The sequence below is a fragment of the Microtus oregoni genome, unplaced genomic scaffold, assembly GCF_018167655.1.
Source record: "Microtus oregoni isolate MIOR12 unplaced genomic scaffold, Mior012 000005F_ref0000423, whole genome shotgun sequence".
NCBI classification, from domain to species: Eukaryota; Metazoa; Chordata; class Mammalia; order Rodentia; family Cricetidae; genus Microtus; species Microtus oregoni.
Window position 1 is genome coordinate 409740 of NW_024543064.1, and position 16970 is coordinate 426709.

A 16970-nucleotide genomic window follows, 5' to 3' on the forward strand; every position below is an offset into this window, starting at 1 on the left:
CTGCAGATTACCCTACATTCCTTTAGACCACAGTTGGGGTCTTGCACTCAGCACTCACACCCCAGGGTCTCCTTTCATTTTCTCCACTGTGAAGAAGTCAGGGCTGTAGCCTTGTCCCGCGACCTCCGTGTCTTCGGAGTCCAGTCGGCCTTCACGCACCCCCCACCGGAGCCCGAGCCCGCCCGCCGCGCCAGGGCGGTTTAAATGGGCCAAGTTGTGGCAGCGGCTGCGGCGACGGCGGCGGCGACGGAGGCGGCGGCGGCGGCGGCGGGTCTTCCAAGTCCTCCAACAAACGCAGTGTGCGGCGGGGCAGCTGGGGGGCGGGGAAAGGCGGGGCTGAGGCTAAGAATCCCAGGCTGGACTACGAACAGGACAGGCGACTCTGCAACTTCTCACTGCCGGGATCAGTCCAGCTCTGGTTAGTGTTGAGGAAAGGACTGGCCCTGGACACGAATGTAGTTAGACTTCTGCCGCTCTGCAGAGACCTAGGACCCAGGAGCTGCAGCCCAAGATCTTAGGCAGTTCCAGGAGCACCATGCCTCAGGCGATCGAGGCCCAGCTAAACGTCCAGACAACTGTCCAGGGAGGCCTGGCGGTCAGCAAGAGGGCTGCATCTGCTGCGAACACTGAGGCATAGTAGCCCGCCGAGTGAGTGCGTAGTCAGGCTCTATCCAGGACTTCCCGGCCCAAGACCCAACTCCAACCAAAATAAATCGCGCAGGCAACAAAAAGCCTTCATCTGAGTGCCATGCCAGCAGTGAAAAAGGAGCTCCCGGGCCGCGAGGACCTGGCCCTGGCCCTGGCCACCTTTCACCCGACCCTGGCCACACTGCCGCTGCCACCACTGCCCGCCTACTTGGCGCCTCTGCCCGCTGCAGCAGCCCTGCCCCCGGCCGCCTCTCTGCCCGCCTCAGCTTCAGGCTACGAGGCGCTGCTGGCTCCTTCACTCCGCCCCTCGCGCCCTTACCTTAACCTGCACGAGGCCGCGCCTCATCTCTACTTGCCCCGAGACCCGCTGGCCTTCGAGCGCTTCTCAGCTACTGCAGCGGCGGCACCGGATTTCCAGCCGCTGCTAGACAACGGCGAGCCGTGTATCGAGGTGGAGTGCGGCGCCAACCGCGCGCTGCTCTACGTACGCAAACTCTGCCAGGGCAGCAAGGGCCCGTCCATCCGACACCGGGGCGAGTGGCTCACACCCAACGAGTTCCAGTTCGTCAGCGGCCGCGAGACCGCCAAGGACTGGAAGCGCAGCATCCGCCACAAAGGTGCGGTCACGGTGGGGGCTCGAGCCGCTTGTCCCTCTTCTGTGCCCCAGGTTCCTCATTCTGCCACCTGGGACACCTAGCATTAGCCCAGAGGGGGCGCTGTGGCTCCAGGGCTAGTGCTGGGGATACCCTTCTCTTTCCACCACCACCCCTCGCCAGCCCCTTCTGTCCACCCACCCACGCACGAGCGACTTAGTGGACACAGCAAAGGTTTCTCAGCCTCCCTGATCTCTTCAGCCCAGGTCAAAGGGTTCTGGGTCTGCGAGCCGTGAAGGCAGGGGAAGTTTACGGGAACTCGGGAGAGGCCAGTGGGAGGGGAGCCTCTTCCCCACAGGCGCCCAGCCAGCGGTTCTTGACAGGAGTGGTGGGGTGCACTTGAGGCAAGGGTAGGAGTGCGCATTTAGTGGATGCTGTGTCAGCAGGTGGGGGCAGCGGAACCTGACAACGTTGACGATACTGCCGGCCAAAGCCTGTTTGGATACGATATGGAGGCTCCTGAGCCGGGTTCAATAAGCGCTAGCGCTGCGCGGGGAGTTAAAAAGTTAGAGACCTGAATGCGTAAGGTTTAGGGGGTCACGCCTCCCATTAGCTATCTCTTCCTGCGAGGAAGGGAATGCAGAAGCAGGCCTGATTCCCTTCTCACCTCTCACCTCATCTGCCTTTGTCATGAGTTCCCTTGGGACCGGTTTGGAAAGGGTGGAGCTCTAGAGAAGGGCAACGAAAATGGGGAGGGGGGGGAGTAATCCCTTGGTCAGGCAGGGGCACTCGCTCAGAATTTGAGTTTTAGAGACCCTGCATTTCCCGCATTTCCCAAGCAGCTGCCACAAAGGTGAGAGAGAATTTCAGATGAGAAGTTGGGCACGGTGGGTTTAAGAGATCATTGTGAATTTCGTGCACAATTTCATGAATTTTTGCGGGGAAGAGGGAAATCTGGCCTTGCAGCTATACCCCCTGAAAAGCATGCTAATGCTAAATGCACCTGGCCTCTCCCTCACGTGTTCTGCTTGGTCTCCTGGCAGGGAAAAGCCTGAAGACGCTTATGTCCAAGGGGATCCTGCAAGTGCACCCCCCGATCTGCGATTGTCCAGGCTGTAGAATATCCTCGCCCGTGGTGAGATATGAGATAAGCTGGAGATTGTTGGGCAGAAGGGCTGGGTTTCAGCTTCAAAAGTGGTGGCTATGTTGTCTGGGAATGAACATCCTAACCTCAACCCTGCTGGTGTGCTAGAGGAACCTGAGAAAAGTAAATAGGTCAGTAGGTTCCTTGGCACCCTCCCAGACTGTAGCTGGGAAAGAAAAGGAATCCCGGGTTGGATACAGGGTGAGCTCTTGTTTAAGAATTATTTTTGTTTTATGTGTGTGTCTGTTTCATGCATGCCTGGTGCCTATGAAGCCAGAGAGACCCTGGAACTAGAATTGAGTATGGTATTAAGCCGCCATGTGAATACTTAGAACAAAACCCAGGTCCTTTGCAAGAGCAGCAATTGTTGTTGTGGTTTTGGTTTTGGTTCTGGTTTTGGTTTTTTGAGACAGGCTTTCTCTCTGTAACCACCTTGACTGTCCTGGAACTCACTCTATAGACCAGGCTGACCTCAAACTCACAGCAAGTGAGTTACCTCTTTCCAATTCTTCCATCATCGGAACTGTTGTTACTCAAATCGTGGGAATAATGCATAGCCTTATTCCTGGATCATGTCATTCCTCTTGGCCTAGATCTGAAGGTCACCAAATTATCTGGAACACCTGGGAGTGATGCTGATTGTGGGACTGGGCTCATTCTGAGGCATGGCAGTACTGACTTGCTTTGACTGTGATCTGGGATAGTCCCAGGCTTGAGGGTGAGCAACCTGTGTCTCTGGGGTGCTGAGTTGGAATCCTGCCTAGTATATGACTAAATGTCTGAGTGTCCTGATGGGATAGCCTAGTCAGAGCAGGCTGTATAAGCATCTAGTGAGCTAAAGTTGGGGACTGGTTACAGAATCCCACCAAAGGTAGACAATGTATCTGAGTACTTAAAGAACAAGAGAGATTAGGGATCAAGCATGCATGCCCTTATGCAAGAAGGGTTTGACAGATTCATTTGAAAAAAGAGATTACCTCAGGAGAGGGAATAAGAGCACCTGGGGGAGAGCAATAAGTGTCTTGATGTTGAACTAGAGCTGTACCTGGCTTCACCCAACATCCTGTCTGCCGGGGCAGAGTGAGGCAGAGAGATGCCACGATAGGACCCAATTGTCCACCTTAAATTTGTTTCATTTGGGCTTGTGGTGGAGCATCCTTATTGGTTCCTTATGGGCCCTGAGGGCCATGCTGGGAAACCACAAACTCATGCATTTGGGGCAGATGAACGGAACCACATGCAGAGCCTGCCAGATCTAATGCAGGCCAACATACGAGGTTCACAAAACATGTAGGTGAATACAGGCATCATTCCACTAACTGCTGGAACCAGAGGTCAAAGTCTGCAGGTAGCTGGTGGGAGAGGGGTCCTCATTAGATTTACAGAGTTCTATTTTCTGTTTGGATGGGAGGAGTCATGCTGCTTACAAACCAAAGCACGTTGAGCACCCCCACAAGCCTGGGGGACAAGTAGCTCAGTGCCTCCCTCACTTCAAGTGGGAAATCTGCAGCTCAGAAAGGAATGGGCCTGCTGTTTATCTAGACCTCCCAATCCCTACCATGGGTGGGAGACAACTCAGGGCTGAGGCCAACTTTCCTACTCCTGGTTCCTTTTTAGAAAGACTTCCCCACCTTTCCCACCGTACCCCACAATCAGGATCACAAGTATGAATCAGTATCACAGATATTCCAGTACTTGAAAACATAAGTCAGAGGCCCTGAGTGACGGCACCCCTCCCACTGTATGAGCAGGCTAGCTCTTGGTTAGGTTTTCAGATGTTTTCAAATATGTTAAGCTGTAGGGCTGGCTGACATTTTCAGTACACAAAGGAAGGTATATTCTCAGTTCTTGGGTATTATCGGGACAGCCCTCTGGGTCCTTTGTACCATTTCTCATGGGTCATCCCCCAGGTACCACCCAAGACCCAACTCCTGGTACTCTTAGGGTGTGGAAGGTGCAAGTAGATTCCTGTGCCTACTGTTTGTGTCGTGGGGTTGAGGCTGGCAATAGCCAACTGGCTCTGGCTCTTTCCAAGTGACAATCTCATGGCCCCTGTGTCCCATTGTATGTAAGAAAGAAAAAAAACTTGTTTCTGTTATCGAGAGACAAGCAAGCGCTCATAGAAATGATTCCCCAAGCCTGTGGGATGACAGAGGCCTGGGACACAAGCCTTGTAGGTATAACATCTGTAGAATAAATCCCAAGTGTAAGAAAGGGCTTTACCCTTTCAGCCTAACCTTCACTCTACTGTCCCTAGAACAGTGAAGGACAAAAGTCAAGTAGATCTTAAAGGGAACCATAGAAATAACCCTCTTGTCCTGGGGCCTGTCTTCAAACCGTAGTGATTCACACCACTGACTTGGTACTACAGAGTCCTTATTACCTACTCTGAAAAGTAACCAAATGTAGGCCCCAGAAGACTCCTGATGGCATATGCAGCAGAGACTATGGCTCCCAGAACCCAGAGTGGGACACTGTTCAGACTGCAGAGCTCTTGCCTAGCATGCCCAGTATCTCAGAAGTGGGGGCTGGGGTGGAGAGAAAGAAATTAAAAAAAAAAAGACAGTTCATTGATGTTTCTGTCTGACAGTGGATAGCGAGAATGGGGCTAGAACTCTGCCCCGCTCCAGTCCCATGAAATGAACTGGGGTTGAGAGGCATTCTCTAGGATGTGGAAGGTGGGACTTACCATGTAAGATGAGCCATCACTGAGGCTGTGCCTACAGAGAAGAACTGGACTGGAGTCTGTGGGTCCCACACTATCATCCTTGTGTGCTGGTCTATAGCAATGGGGCTTCTGCACCTTGGTCTGAACTCTGGAGGCTGAAGGCCTGACCTAACCTAACCCTCCTCTTCCCACCTTCTCAGAACCGGGGACGTTTGGCCGACAAGAGAACAGTCACTCTGCCCCCTACACATGCCCTAAAGAAAGAAAGAACCCCCAGTTTCTCAGCCAGTGACGGTGACAGTGATGGAAGTGGCCCAGCTTGTAGGCAGCAGCCAGGCCTGAAGCAGGAGGATGATCCACACGTCCATATCATGAAGAGAAGGTACTGATTCCACAGCCAGGCTAGGAGGCTACTATGGGGGTGGGGGTGGGACAGCACAGTCAAGGTCTGCAAACACTGTGAGTATCAGGCACAGGCAGGAACCTTTCTTGACATCTCATCCAGGCACTTTGATTCTCTGCAGGGGTCACTTTTAGGAAATGGGTTGGTAGCAGTGAGACCCAGAAGCCTATACCAACCTGGGCTCATGATCTACGTCTCCTTCAAGTGACTGCTGTGAGGTTCTTCTTGTGTGATCTCACACTGGCTGAAACAGCCCCGGCAACTAGAAATTTGATTTCAGTAGAATACCATGTATAGGAAGACTCCAGACACTCTATTCCCTCACCGACTATGCAGCCAAGCTACTTTAGGTGCCCAAAGTGAAGTGAGGTCAGGACTGTTGTAAATCCAGAAGCTGACTCTCACCTGGCGAGTGGGAGCTGAAGCACATTTAACTTGGCATGGGGCATTGCCTCTTAGCCACTGCCCTAACTACTGGTACAACAGGATGCCAAAATCAGATTCATGTATATCCTTCTGCCCAGGTATATTCCCGGAGCCATGCTGACCCTCTATTTTTCCCTTTTCAGAGTCCACACCCACTGGGATGTGAATATCTCCTTCAGAGAAACATCCTGCAGGTAGGAGTCCAAGTCTGTGAGGCTCTACACACACATCACAGACAGCAGGGAGTTTTATTGCTGTGCTTCCCCTCGGGCCCTGCTTATGCTATGCCGCCTGCCTCTTCTCCCTCTTCTGCTGATGGACCTGTCTTGTTCATTTTCTGACCAATATAAACCAATGTGAGCTGAGTATCCACCAGGTTTTCTATGTCTTTTTGCACAACCCGGGTTGTGGCAAACTGGGTGGCAGGATCCCACCTTAACCAAGCACATCCCACATGTCAAGTAGCACAGGCAGAGGTTCTGAGAAGAGAGGTTCTAGAGTCTGCGTATATGCTGTCCCTGATGGGACTGTCCATTTGTATCCATCTGCTCAGAGATGAGGCTGTAATATTCTCTGCTTAACCTACCAGAAATGGACCAGGAGATGAGAATGGTGATATATGAGTGACGTCTTGGAGGATATATGAGAGTTCACTGGGGCAAAGGGATTCTGCAAAGTTGTGTTAGAATGAGATATGAGAGGCCAGTTTGGCCAGGTGGACGCTAAAGATCTGGGCCTTGAATGCTGGACCTATTGGGTTTTATCTTCAAGAAAGAAGGCACAGAAAGCTTTTCGCCAAGTAAGCATGTTTTGAAAGGATCCTTCTGGAGAAACCCTCGCCCATCAGGTCATGGGTTTTCTTAGGAACACATAGATTCATAATATGGAAGCATGATGGGGGCTGCAAATACAGATGTCGCAAGAAGATGAAAATGAAGTCACCATATAAGGAAGCTGGAGTGTTGGGAAGATCCAGTCTCCCAGTTTCTGAGGAGCAAGGAATAGGTCTGTGAGCATGCCCCGCTGTCTTACCCCAGGACCTACAGGGCATACATCAGGAAAAGTCCAACTGTGGAATGTGGCCTCAGAAAGAGACTAGCCTTCTGTGGCCAGGCTCCAGGCCAGTCACATTTGAATGTCTGTCCTGGCTTCTTTCAGATGTGTTATTATTTGTGTGATTGACAAAGCCTGCATCCTGGGGTTGCATTGCAATAAAAAAAATCTTTAAACTTATTTCTACCTAATTTTGAAGTTACCAGCTCCACTGATCATTTGTATGACCCATCATGAACACTGATGACATTTCATGAACTTTTTACTATACATGCTGCAGGATAGATTTGTCAGCAAGACCAGTAGGGAAGCTGGTGCTTATGCCTCTCCTCCAGGAGTTCTTACCTCCTGTGACCCTCCTCACATTCACAAGGCTTTAGTGAGGATGTGTCCATACAAGTTCATCACAGTGTCAACAACTGCAGCCTGGTGCCCCTCAAGAAGTCCCTTAGTTCCAAGAGTCAGGATTCTATCGGAAGGGGTAAGAAGGCAGGAGTACTGACAGCCTTCAACTTACCTACTGGTGGATCCAGTGTCTAGACAGGAAGGGGCACAGGTGGCCAAGACCAGCTGCTTGTGCTACCCCCACCTGGCCCTTTGTTTTGCCTTGTTGGCTTGCCTACTTGTTCTTCTGTCTCTAGTTCCCTGTCTATGAATCCATTTCTGTGGTCACTCTCCACTTGTCTTTTCACTTGTTTCCGCTAATCCATCGTCCATCTGTCTTTGGTCCTCTGACAAACCATGTAGGGAACCACCTGTCTGCTTGGATCAAGCAAGAATCATAACTCACCCAAATGCCTGTGAAGCCGTTAGCAGCATAGCCTCTGAACCCTCAGGGTTCCTAAACTGACAGGGAGGGGAACAAGTCTGGATTTCATGATAAGACCAAAGGAACAGGATGGAGACCCCAGAAGGTGTGCTAGGCCAATCTTTTTCTCTTTCTGGCCTCCTCATGACCCTCCCCCTGCAGTATTCTGGCTCTACCAGGACCATCCATCTCTTCATCCATGCCTCAACCTCCTGAGGTACTCCAGGGCTTGGTCCATAACATGTAGTAGAATGCAGTGGGAAGCAGAGGGTGAGTTGTGGCTTCAAGAACCTCATACCATGACGCTAAGAGCATAATTAATGCATTTCGGCCATGTATGCATGGAATTTTTCAGTGTATAAAATCAGCATAATTTGTTCAGTGAATGACCAAGCTATAGGAACTGGTTTTCAGAACTGCATCATCTTTGAGAACACAGAACAAACTACCAAGGCAGAATGGGAGGTGGATGCTAAATTCAAGTCCTGTTCTGACCTGCTATCACTCCATGGAATCATGCTATCCAGTACCTAGTGACTCTGAAATTGTCACCAGACTTTTCCAGATACAGGTCCAGGCAGGAAACCTCACTTTCCTTCTGTGGGCCAGGCTGTGCTCACAGAGAACAGACTTCTGCCCACTCCCTGGAGCTCCTAGAAACTGATTTACCTCCTAACTAGAAGGAAATCCTCATGGGGACCAGTCTGTAGCTGTTCCAGTCTGTGCCTAGTCAGCCCACAACCCCCCCCATGCTGAGATAGCAATTCTCTCTGACACCCCCACACTGATGAGGATGCAGGGGATGAGCTTCATGCCAATTAATCCTATAACGTACTTACACCCCCACCTGCCCTCTGGGTCTGCAGTGCTGAGATGGGAAGAACACATCTGGGCCTCTAGGCTGGGGCCCTCTTGGGTGTCTGCTGATGAAACTGATCTGCTTAGGTGCCAGCCCTGGATTAGCCCAGCTACAGTCACCATGGTCAGGGGCTGGGAGCTATTTAATGAGGTTCAGAGTTGATTCCTAGGTCACTTTGTAGAGGCACTGCCAGGATCTGAGGCTGCTCTGTAACAGGTGAGCCATGGAGGGCTGAGCACTGCGCACCACTGCTCCTGCCCTGACTTTGGCTTCCTGTGTCTTCCTTCTCTACTGATGCTTATAGAACTCCAGGGTAAGGAATTCCTACTTATATATCCTCTCCTCTATGGGGCTCTGTGGATGAGGACTCAGCTGACTCAGCAGGAATGGCAAACACAGTTAAATGCTGTTATACCGAGTCAAAAGATCCTGTGTAGAAGTTCCGGACCTACCCACGCCTGGTGGTGGCTCTCTGCTAATGAGCTCTGGTCAGAACTTCAGTTTCCTTATTTAAAAGAACTAGGAACTAGGGAGTATGTTCCATGTTCTTGCTGCCAGAGCTGGCGGTATATATGGCAGCTTACTCTCTCTTCAGGCTGCTCTCCAGGGCAAATCAGGACACACTTTTCTCTGCAAGAAGGATAGCTGAAGGGGTTGTCTTAGAACTGCAATTAGGTCTAAGTACCAGGTCCTGACTTCCCTTTGGTCTGCTTAGAGGGTATACACGTGTGCTGTCAGTGGTCTCACACAGGAGTGTGCAGCTGGCTTTGCATACTTAGTGCATACTGTCCACAAGTCATGTACCCTCATACCGACAATGCCAGATTTCCAACTAATGAAGCAGCTCATAGCTTGGTCTGTCTTGCTCTTCTGCAGCCAAGACAACGATCTCCCCACCCTTATATCCAGCGTACATCAAAGCCACCACCTTGTTATGCCTGAGCATCCAAGCCACTGTGACTTCCAGAGAGGCAACGTGGAGATTGGCCTTGGACCTGCAGGTGAGGAATCCAAGAGATCCCAATGGTAGAGTGGGGCTCTGGGGCCACAGCTATCCTGACTAGAGACTGTCCTCCCCAAGTCTCTAATCAGCAGCTCTGGGCCCTGAGCACTTTGGCTGGCAGCCAGAGGCCAGCAAGGGGGGTGGGTTGTGAGACTGGCTTTCCCCTGGGGCTACATGTGATGGTAATTGTGTTAATCCCAGACAGCCAGGCAGACATGGCTACAGCAGAGACTGCTCCATTATTGCTTTTGGTGGAGTGGGTTTCGAGTGGCCAAGACCCACCAACCCTTCCTCAAAGGGGCAGATACCATGTAAGCCTCTCCTGAGCTCAGAACTGCCCACTGTAGAATGACTCGTGTGTCAGAAGAATGCTCACTTCTCCTACCCACAGAGCATGTACAACCCGAGTTCTGCCTTCCAGGGGTGCTGAACCTGAGCAAGGTGAGCAAAGAATGCTAGGGTTCCCAGAACCACCATGAAAACTGACTACTGGAAGCCACAGGAGTTCAGAGAGGCAACTGGCAGAGATCGTGGTACTCCTCAGAAAAGCAGGCCATAAGGCTGCAGTGAGGACACACCTGAGATTCAGGGGCTTTGAGGGACCTTTCTCTCCTGGCTCCTAGGAAAGTGTCTGGTGTGGCTGCGGTGCTTGGAAAAACTGCGTGGGTGGGTGGGTGTGGTCCACCATAGTGGACATCTTTATCAAAGCCCCGTGTGCTTGAATGGCTTTGTGGGCTGGTAGGGGGCTGCTTCTGGAACAGCTGGGGACCTGATGGAGGCCCAGCCTGGTGGAAACAGCTGAGCAAGCGCCTTATAAAATCTAATTGCCCCATTGATTGGGGTAAAGTCAAAGAAGTCTATAATGATTGTGATGTTCTGAGCTCACAGGTCCTCCCCTGTTCCTGCACATAGAGAGAGACCTCCTTGGGTGTGGGTGTGGGTGTGCACATGCACACACTTCCTCCCAGCGAGGGCCATCATAATACTTGTTGTGGTGTCTGTGTACTACATATATATATCTGTGATTTTACTCATCTGTCTGGCCACTCTTCCTTTTGCACTGCACACAGGGGTTCATACTGGCACAACTATGTGAGTGTGTATTGCTTCACTTAGGCATTCTCTTAGGGTCTTGTCCCTATTTCCTAGGTGCTTTCTTTCACTGTAGGGGTTCACTCTCCCACTGCCTCCTGGACAAGAGAGGACTATAGGGGTTGCAGGAAGTTATATGTCTTTGTGCATCTTCCCACAGTTATACTGCTGTGTTAGCAGCACCCTGGTGTGCTGGGAGTGAATGTGACTTCATTAAGTCTGCCACGGGACTGGGTCTTATTTGAGATGCCTTTACTCCATGATCGTCTCCACCAGGTTATTATCCAAACTTCAGGAATAGAAAGACACACACACACACACACACACACACACTCCTCTCTCTCTCTGTCTCTCTGAGCTTTGCAGGTAGCCATTGTTAAAGTAGGGACAGAATGCTGTGAAAAGAGCCCTTGCCTGACCCTTAAGGGGATGTGTGGGTTGGCATAAGAACAACATGTACAGAGTGAGTGAGACCAGGCCACACAGACCTAAGTGACCCTCCTCCCTGCCTAGATCAGCTGCTGCCTCTCCTGCCCACTGGTCTCTGATACATTATTGGTGGCCCCAAGTGCAGCCAGATACCCTTCATCTGCCTGCTGGATCCATCTGTCTTGAGAGATTATGGATGGAACTCTTGTTCAAACAATGGGTGCTGTCCCTGTCTTTGAGGAAGAGCCTGGGATGGCCAGCTACACCAGTGACAGTGAGGTAGTTGAGATCAATAAGTTATTAGCACCATTCTGTCAGCCATAATGTAATGATTGATTGGCATTTTTTGCTGCCACACTTCCCCAGTTTGATAAGAATGACAGATTTAGGAAATTTTTAAAACTGGAATTCAGCTCTGGTGCTAATGCTTAGAGCTTTGGGGAAGGGTGGGCACACGTGGAAACAGCACTTGCTGGGCATCATGGAGATTTTTGGATCACCCAAGGAATTGTTCCTCCACATTCCTCTAGCTGGTGAGGATAAGGAGGGCAAAGACAGCAACATTTAACCTGGAACCAAGATGGCATGGGCTGTTCAGCAAATACCCTAGCCTTAGGGCAGGAGCTCAGGAGGAACCTGGGTAGTAGTGTTTAGAATGGTCTGGAATTGGGTCAACTAATGCCTAAGGTTTGGCAAGTTGGGTATGATCTCTGGATCCTACAGGGGATACTGGAAGCCGAGGCTGGGCCTAGCCTGGTGCAGACATAGCACATATAGGCTATGTACTATGGGGTGAGTTGTTCAGGAGTCCCTCAAGAGCCCAGAGCCTGGATGAGTAGGCGTGCACATACTGCCAAGGAGAGACAACGGCTTCCTTTCTGTGTCAATAAGTGTAGTAGAGAGGTTACTAGAGAAAGAAATGGAGTTTCTGGTGGAGGGCTGGGAAGACCCAGAATAAAGTAGGCTGAGATTTGAAGCATGACTTCTGTACTTGCCTCCCCTACACCTGCACAGTATCCAACCCTATCCAAAGCAGCAAAGGCAAGCCACTCAGTTCCCCCAAGGTGGGGCTGAGGAAGAACATGAACTTACAGGAGACTGCCTGGTGAAATATTGGTGTGAACTTCTCATTACTTCTATCTACATGCCCAGGGCAAGCATCAGAACTGCTTTGTGTCTTTGCTATGCTCCACATCCACCTGTCATGGTGTCCTCTGGCCTGCGATACCAGGTTGGGCAAGGTCTTAACTGCCAGGGAGAACGTGGTAGTGGTTGGGGTTCCAAGCTGAGCTAAGGTTCAGGTGGCTTTCCCTCCAAGTCATGAGGCACTGGGTGGGGCTCACTCCATCCTCTACAGGTGAACTGTTGGGCAAGAGACTGGGCTGCTCCTCCTACATTACTAGTGACTGTTCTTCAGAGAAGAAGGTGCGAAGCAAGTCCCCACAAGGTGAGAGTCTAACTCCGGAAAAGGAGGCAGGTCATAGAAAGGGGAGGGAGCTATGAGTTCCTGCGTCCTGAAGGGTTTGCCAGACCTTGGGTAGAAACCAAGAGAGGAGGCCTTGACTTGCACTCACCATGTGCTCCTTTCAATAGAGACTCTGCTGCTTCCAGAGCTGGAGTCTACAATGGCCCCTGAGGATCACTATCATCGGCTCATGTCAGCCCTGAGTGAGGCTGGCCCCTTTGAGGAAACTCAACGTCTCTACCACCTGGGTATCCCCAGCCATGGTATGTGCCACCACCACCCTCAGCATTCCCACCTCGAATATGCCAACCCTCCACTGTTCATCCCTGAGTGGGAGAGGAAGGCACAGGTGAGGGAGGGACATAGGAGAGATGTGGGTTCTGTGGCATATGCTAGGTTCTCCTCCACTCCAAGTAGTCAGTGCAATACCATGAATCTGTGGTCAAACTGTCTCAAGGCTGCTGTTGTTGTGGGGCAGGCATGGCAGGAAGGAGGGGGTTCTCACAGGTGGGATATGGTCACTAGTGCTCAGATTGCTTGAAAGAAGCCAAGCCTGAGGCACTACTCCTGCTACCTAGGAATAGTAAGACACCCTATTCAGCTGCAACACCGGAGAATCTTTTCTGGCAGAAGTGGCTGGGGGCTCAGGGAAGGGAGCAGAATTTCCTATTCTTACAGAAGGTACTGTCCCCCAGGGCAACTCAGGCACCAAGAACCTAAATAATTCACTAAATGTTAATAATTTAAAAATCCTTCTTTTTAATTGCTTTTCCCAACTCTGCTGCTGGCCTGTGCAGGAGAGGGTGTATAGGCAAGCTGGTTGTCAATCACCACTGTACAGAGGATGGCGGGGGCGTGGATGGGGGGGTGGCTTATTGGGCTCTGGAGCTGGCTTCAGGCCCGGTAATTTATAAACAGGTAGCAGGGGAGCAGCAGAGAAGTAGAGCTTGAACTAGGGGGACTAAATGGGCTAGGAGTGCCCCCACATTTAATAGTCGTCTACCATCATGGCCATGTGTACTATTATTGCTTAATGGGAGTGACAAGTTCTTCCTACCTAGGCAGCCTTCTGTTTGAGGTCCCCTCCCAACTTTTCTCCCACTGACCTGGAACAGCCTTGTGTCCTTAAACTCTGACCTTTGCACAGACCATCTTTGTGATAGAGACTAGAGCATATACTCAAAACACCAAGCTATCTAGCTCAGAGCTCTTCTCCCCCAACTCATTTTGACTTGCCCAGCTGCACCACATAGGTCCTGGAGCAAACTGTGTCCCTGCTGATCCTCCTCCAGCCCCAGTGACACAAAACAGAGCTCAGGACATGAGAGACTCCTCCTCCCGTTCTGTTCTAGGCTTCACTGGGTCAATGCCCCATAACCAAGGGGGACTCCTGGGGGAGCTTAGCATCTGAGTTACTGCTGTTGCCTCCCTTCCCAGATCTGCTAAGGGTTCGGCAAGAAGTGGCAGCAGCAACTCTGAGGAGTCCTAGCAGCTTGGAAGTACACCTGCCCTCATCTGCAACAGGTCATCGTCGGAAGCAAGACCTATTTCAGCACCGGGAGGGAACAGTTCCAGCTACTGCCCCGTCCTTCTCTGAAAGGTACTAAGGTGGTGTTTCAGCAAGGCCCCATAGTCTCTAGGCTGGTTAGTTGAGGTCAAGGCCACATCCTGGACCTTATCACATATGTGTGGGTACCGTGTTCAAGGTCCAGTGCAGGAGACTCCTAACACCAGCTGTTGTGAGCAAGAAAATATTTCTGGGGAAGAATATACAGAAAGGACCGTTCCAATTTCCTTGTTGAGCAATTGGGGACCAGCCTAGTAAAGGTGCCCTAGGATAGTGGTGATGTCTTGAGGAAGGCAAAGAGTAAGCCATTTACTATCTGGAATTTGAAGAGCTAAGTGCAGAGGGGGCTGGGGCTACAACTCTAGAGACATCAGAGCTGTTCAAAGTACATACTACCTCCACAGCGGACTAGTGGAACCAAGGAGAGCTCTGGGCAGGAGCCCCAGGTTTTCTAAACACTCCCCATTCCACCCCACTGGCCACAGACCGCAGCATTTGCGGCTGCCTTCCGTCTCAGGACTGTGGCTAATTACCCCATCGTGTGCCCCTCCCGCCTGCGCAGGACGGCTCAGGATGAGAGGTGCTCCCCCACCCAGTAATTACCGCTGCAGCCGCCTCCGCCCACAGGGTCAGGGCCTCTGCGCCGCCGGGGAGATTAATTGGCGCCGCCAGCTTGGACGGGGGGCAGTGCACGACCCGAAGCCAAAACCAGGGACTCAACGACCGTGGGGTCGGCAATTAGAGGCGGCGGCAGGGAGTGCACCCGGAGGCGGTTACACTAAAGGGGGAGGGGTGCACAGTCGGAACTGGGCCTGTGTTTACTATTCTGCTGTCCACAGGGAGCTGTCACAGCCACCCCCTTTGCTGTCACCCCAGAATGCCTCCCACATCGCCCTGGGCTCGCATCTCCGACCACCATTTTTTGGGGTGCCCACAGCTCTGGGTCAGACCCCAGGTGAGAAAAAGGCGGATATTAAGCCCTTTGTGTCGTTGTAGAGCCCTCTTTAGGTGCAGAGGGTCCAGCAAGAATGGCCTGTTCTTTTCTCCCAGGTTACAGCTTCCTGCCCTCTGCCCAGACTGAGATTTTAGCTCGGCAGCAGGAGCTTCTACGGAAACAGAGCTTAGCTCGGTAAGAACCTTGAAGACCAGTGAGAGTCATTTTAAGCATGCCCATGCTGACTCCTGCTGTCTGCCCTTTTGGTCCAGGCTGGAGATGTCGGAGTTGCTTAGGCAGAAAGAACTGGGCAGCTCTCACCGCCCACAACAGCTGGCGACAGAGGTGGCCTTGCATATCCCTGAGGGTCCAAATGAGCTCCAGCGACGTGGCTCCATGCTGGTTTTGAAACACAGCTCAGCACCACTACTGGCCCTGCCACCCCAGGGACCCCCAGGCCCAGGCCCCCCTACCCCAACCAAGGACTCTGCCCAAAACCAGCCTCAAAAGGGGAGTCTTGGTGCTGCCTCAGCCCAGCTCAGTGAACCCAAGGAGAGGACAGGGGCTGGCCTCTGGGCTCAAGATGTCTCCGAGGAGCCATCCAAGGATTCAGATGGAGAGGACCTTGAGATAGCAGCTGCCAGAGGCGAGGCCTCTACTCCCAGACAAGTCCCAACAGGAGGGACCAGAGCAGAAGGAAAGAGGCCTCTCTCAGGGTCAATGATGCCCCCTCCACTGCCCCTGGGATTCCCCTGTGGGGCAGTCAGCCCCTACTTCCACACAGGTGGGCAACCCTAGCCACCCACTAATAGGGGGTACCACGGGGAGAAAAATCCTTTGTCACTGAACCAAGAGCTTTAAAAAATTAAGAGAAAGGTCAGGCCATGGGGGGATGCAAGGGAAAAGCACAGGCCCTAGTAACATCCTTTCCATCTCCAGGCACCATGGGGGGACTCTACAATGATGAAACCACAGCCCCTGAGGATGTCAACAAATGGACTGTAGACGATGTCTGCAACTTCGTGGGGGGCCTGTCTGGCTGTGGCGAGTATGCCAGGGTGAGGGGAGCGGCAGGTCCCTGGAACTAGGCCAGGAGGCCCTGTCCTGAGCAATGTCCCATAAAGAACATGAAAGAACCAATCCTTTTGCTGAGTCATTTGTCATGCAAGACATACTCCATTCTGTGGGCTTTTCTTGTCCCCAGGTATTCAGAGAACAAGGAATAGATGGAGAGACTTTGCCTCTACTGACAGAAGAACACCTTCTGAACACTATGGGACTGAAGCTAGGGCCTGCCCTTAAGATCAGAGCACAAGTAAGTGTTCTCATAGAGTGGGCGGAAGGGTTCTTTGTGACTGGAGATGGTCTCCCAGTCCCCTTTATCTGGCAGGTATTGACCCAGCTTCATCTCTTTGTAGGTTGCCAAGCGCCTGGGCCGTGTCTTCTACATGGCCAGTTTCCCTGTGGCCCTTCCGTTGCAGTCAACAAGCCTGCAAGCCCCTGAGCTCAGCCCAGGACAGCAACTCCTGTCTCCAGCAACCACCACATCTCCATATGAGGGGGCCCACCTGCCCACAGGCCGAGCCTCACCCAAGCAGGAGAATGGGTCAGGGACCACAGCTCTGCTCCCAGGGGCCCCAGATCCTTCTCAGCTTCTCTAATGATCTAGCAGGCAACCATTATACACTCCCTGATGCCCATCCTCCAGGGTACTTTTTCTTTTGGTTTTAGATGCAAAAAACACCAAGAATATTTTAAAAGGAAAACATGTGGCTTAAGAAGAAAGAAATGAATTTACAAAGACCTTCTAGGAGTAACTGTAGAGGTCTGCAGACAAACCAAAGACAGATAAAGTAAAGAGGCCATGGAGCCTCCCTC

General features: G+C 51.8%; 1 protein-coding gene across 2 annotated transcripts; it reads left to right on the forward strand.

Moving 5' to 3' along the window:
* Positions 1 to 357: 357 nt before the first annotated feature.
* On the forward strand, positions 358 to 16753 carry LOC121448667 (sterile alpha motif domain-containing protein 11-like). 2 transcript variants are annotated; one of them, XM_041652834.1, is made up of 14 exons: positions 358 to 1265; positions 2285 to 2376; positions 5254 to 5435; positions 6026 to 6076; positions 9479 to 9603; positions 12484 to 12573; positions 12720 to 12854; positions 14029 to 14191; positions 14998 to 15113; positions 15209 to 15287; positions 15365 to 15876; positions 16032 to 16150; positions 16297 to 16407; positions 16511 to 16753. In XM_041652834.1, exons 1-14 carry the CDS (start codon positions 749 to 751, stop codon positions 16751 to 16753), a joined length of 2535 nt encoding a protein of 844 aa, XP_041508768.1. In that variant the 5' UTR covers positions 358 to 748. The 2 variants fall into 2 exon arrangements, with proteins under 2 accessions (XP_041508768.1, XP_041508769.1); XM_041652835.1 differs by having other exon boundaries at positions 12738 to 12854.
* Positions 16754 to 16970: the final 217 nt, after the last annotated feature.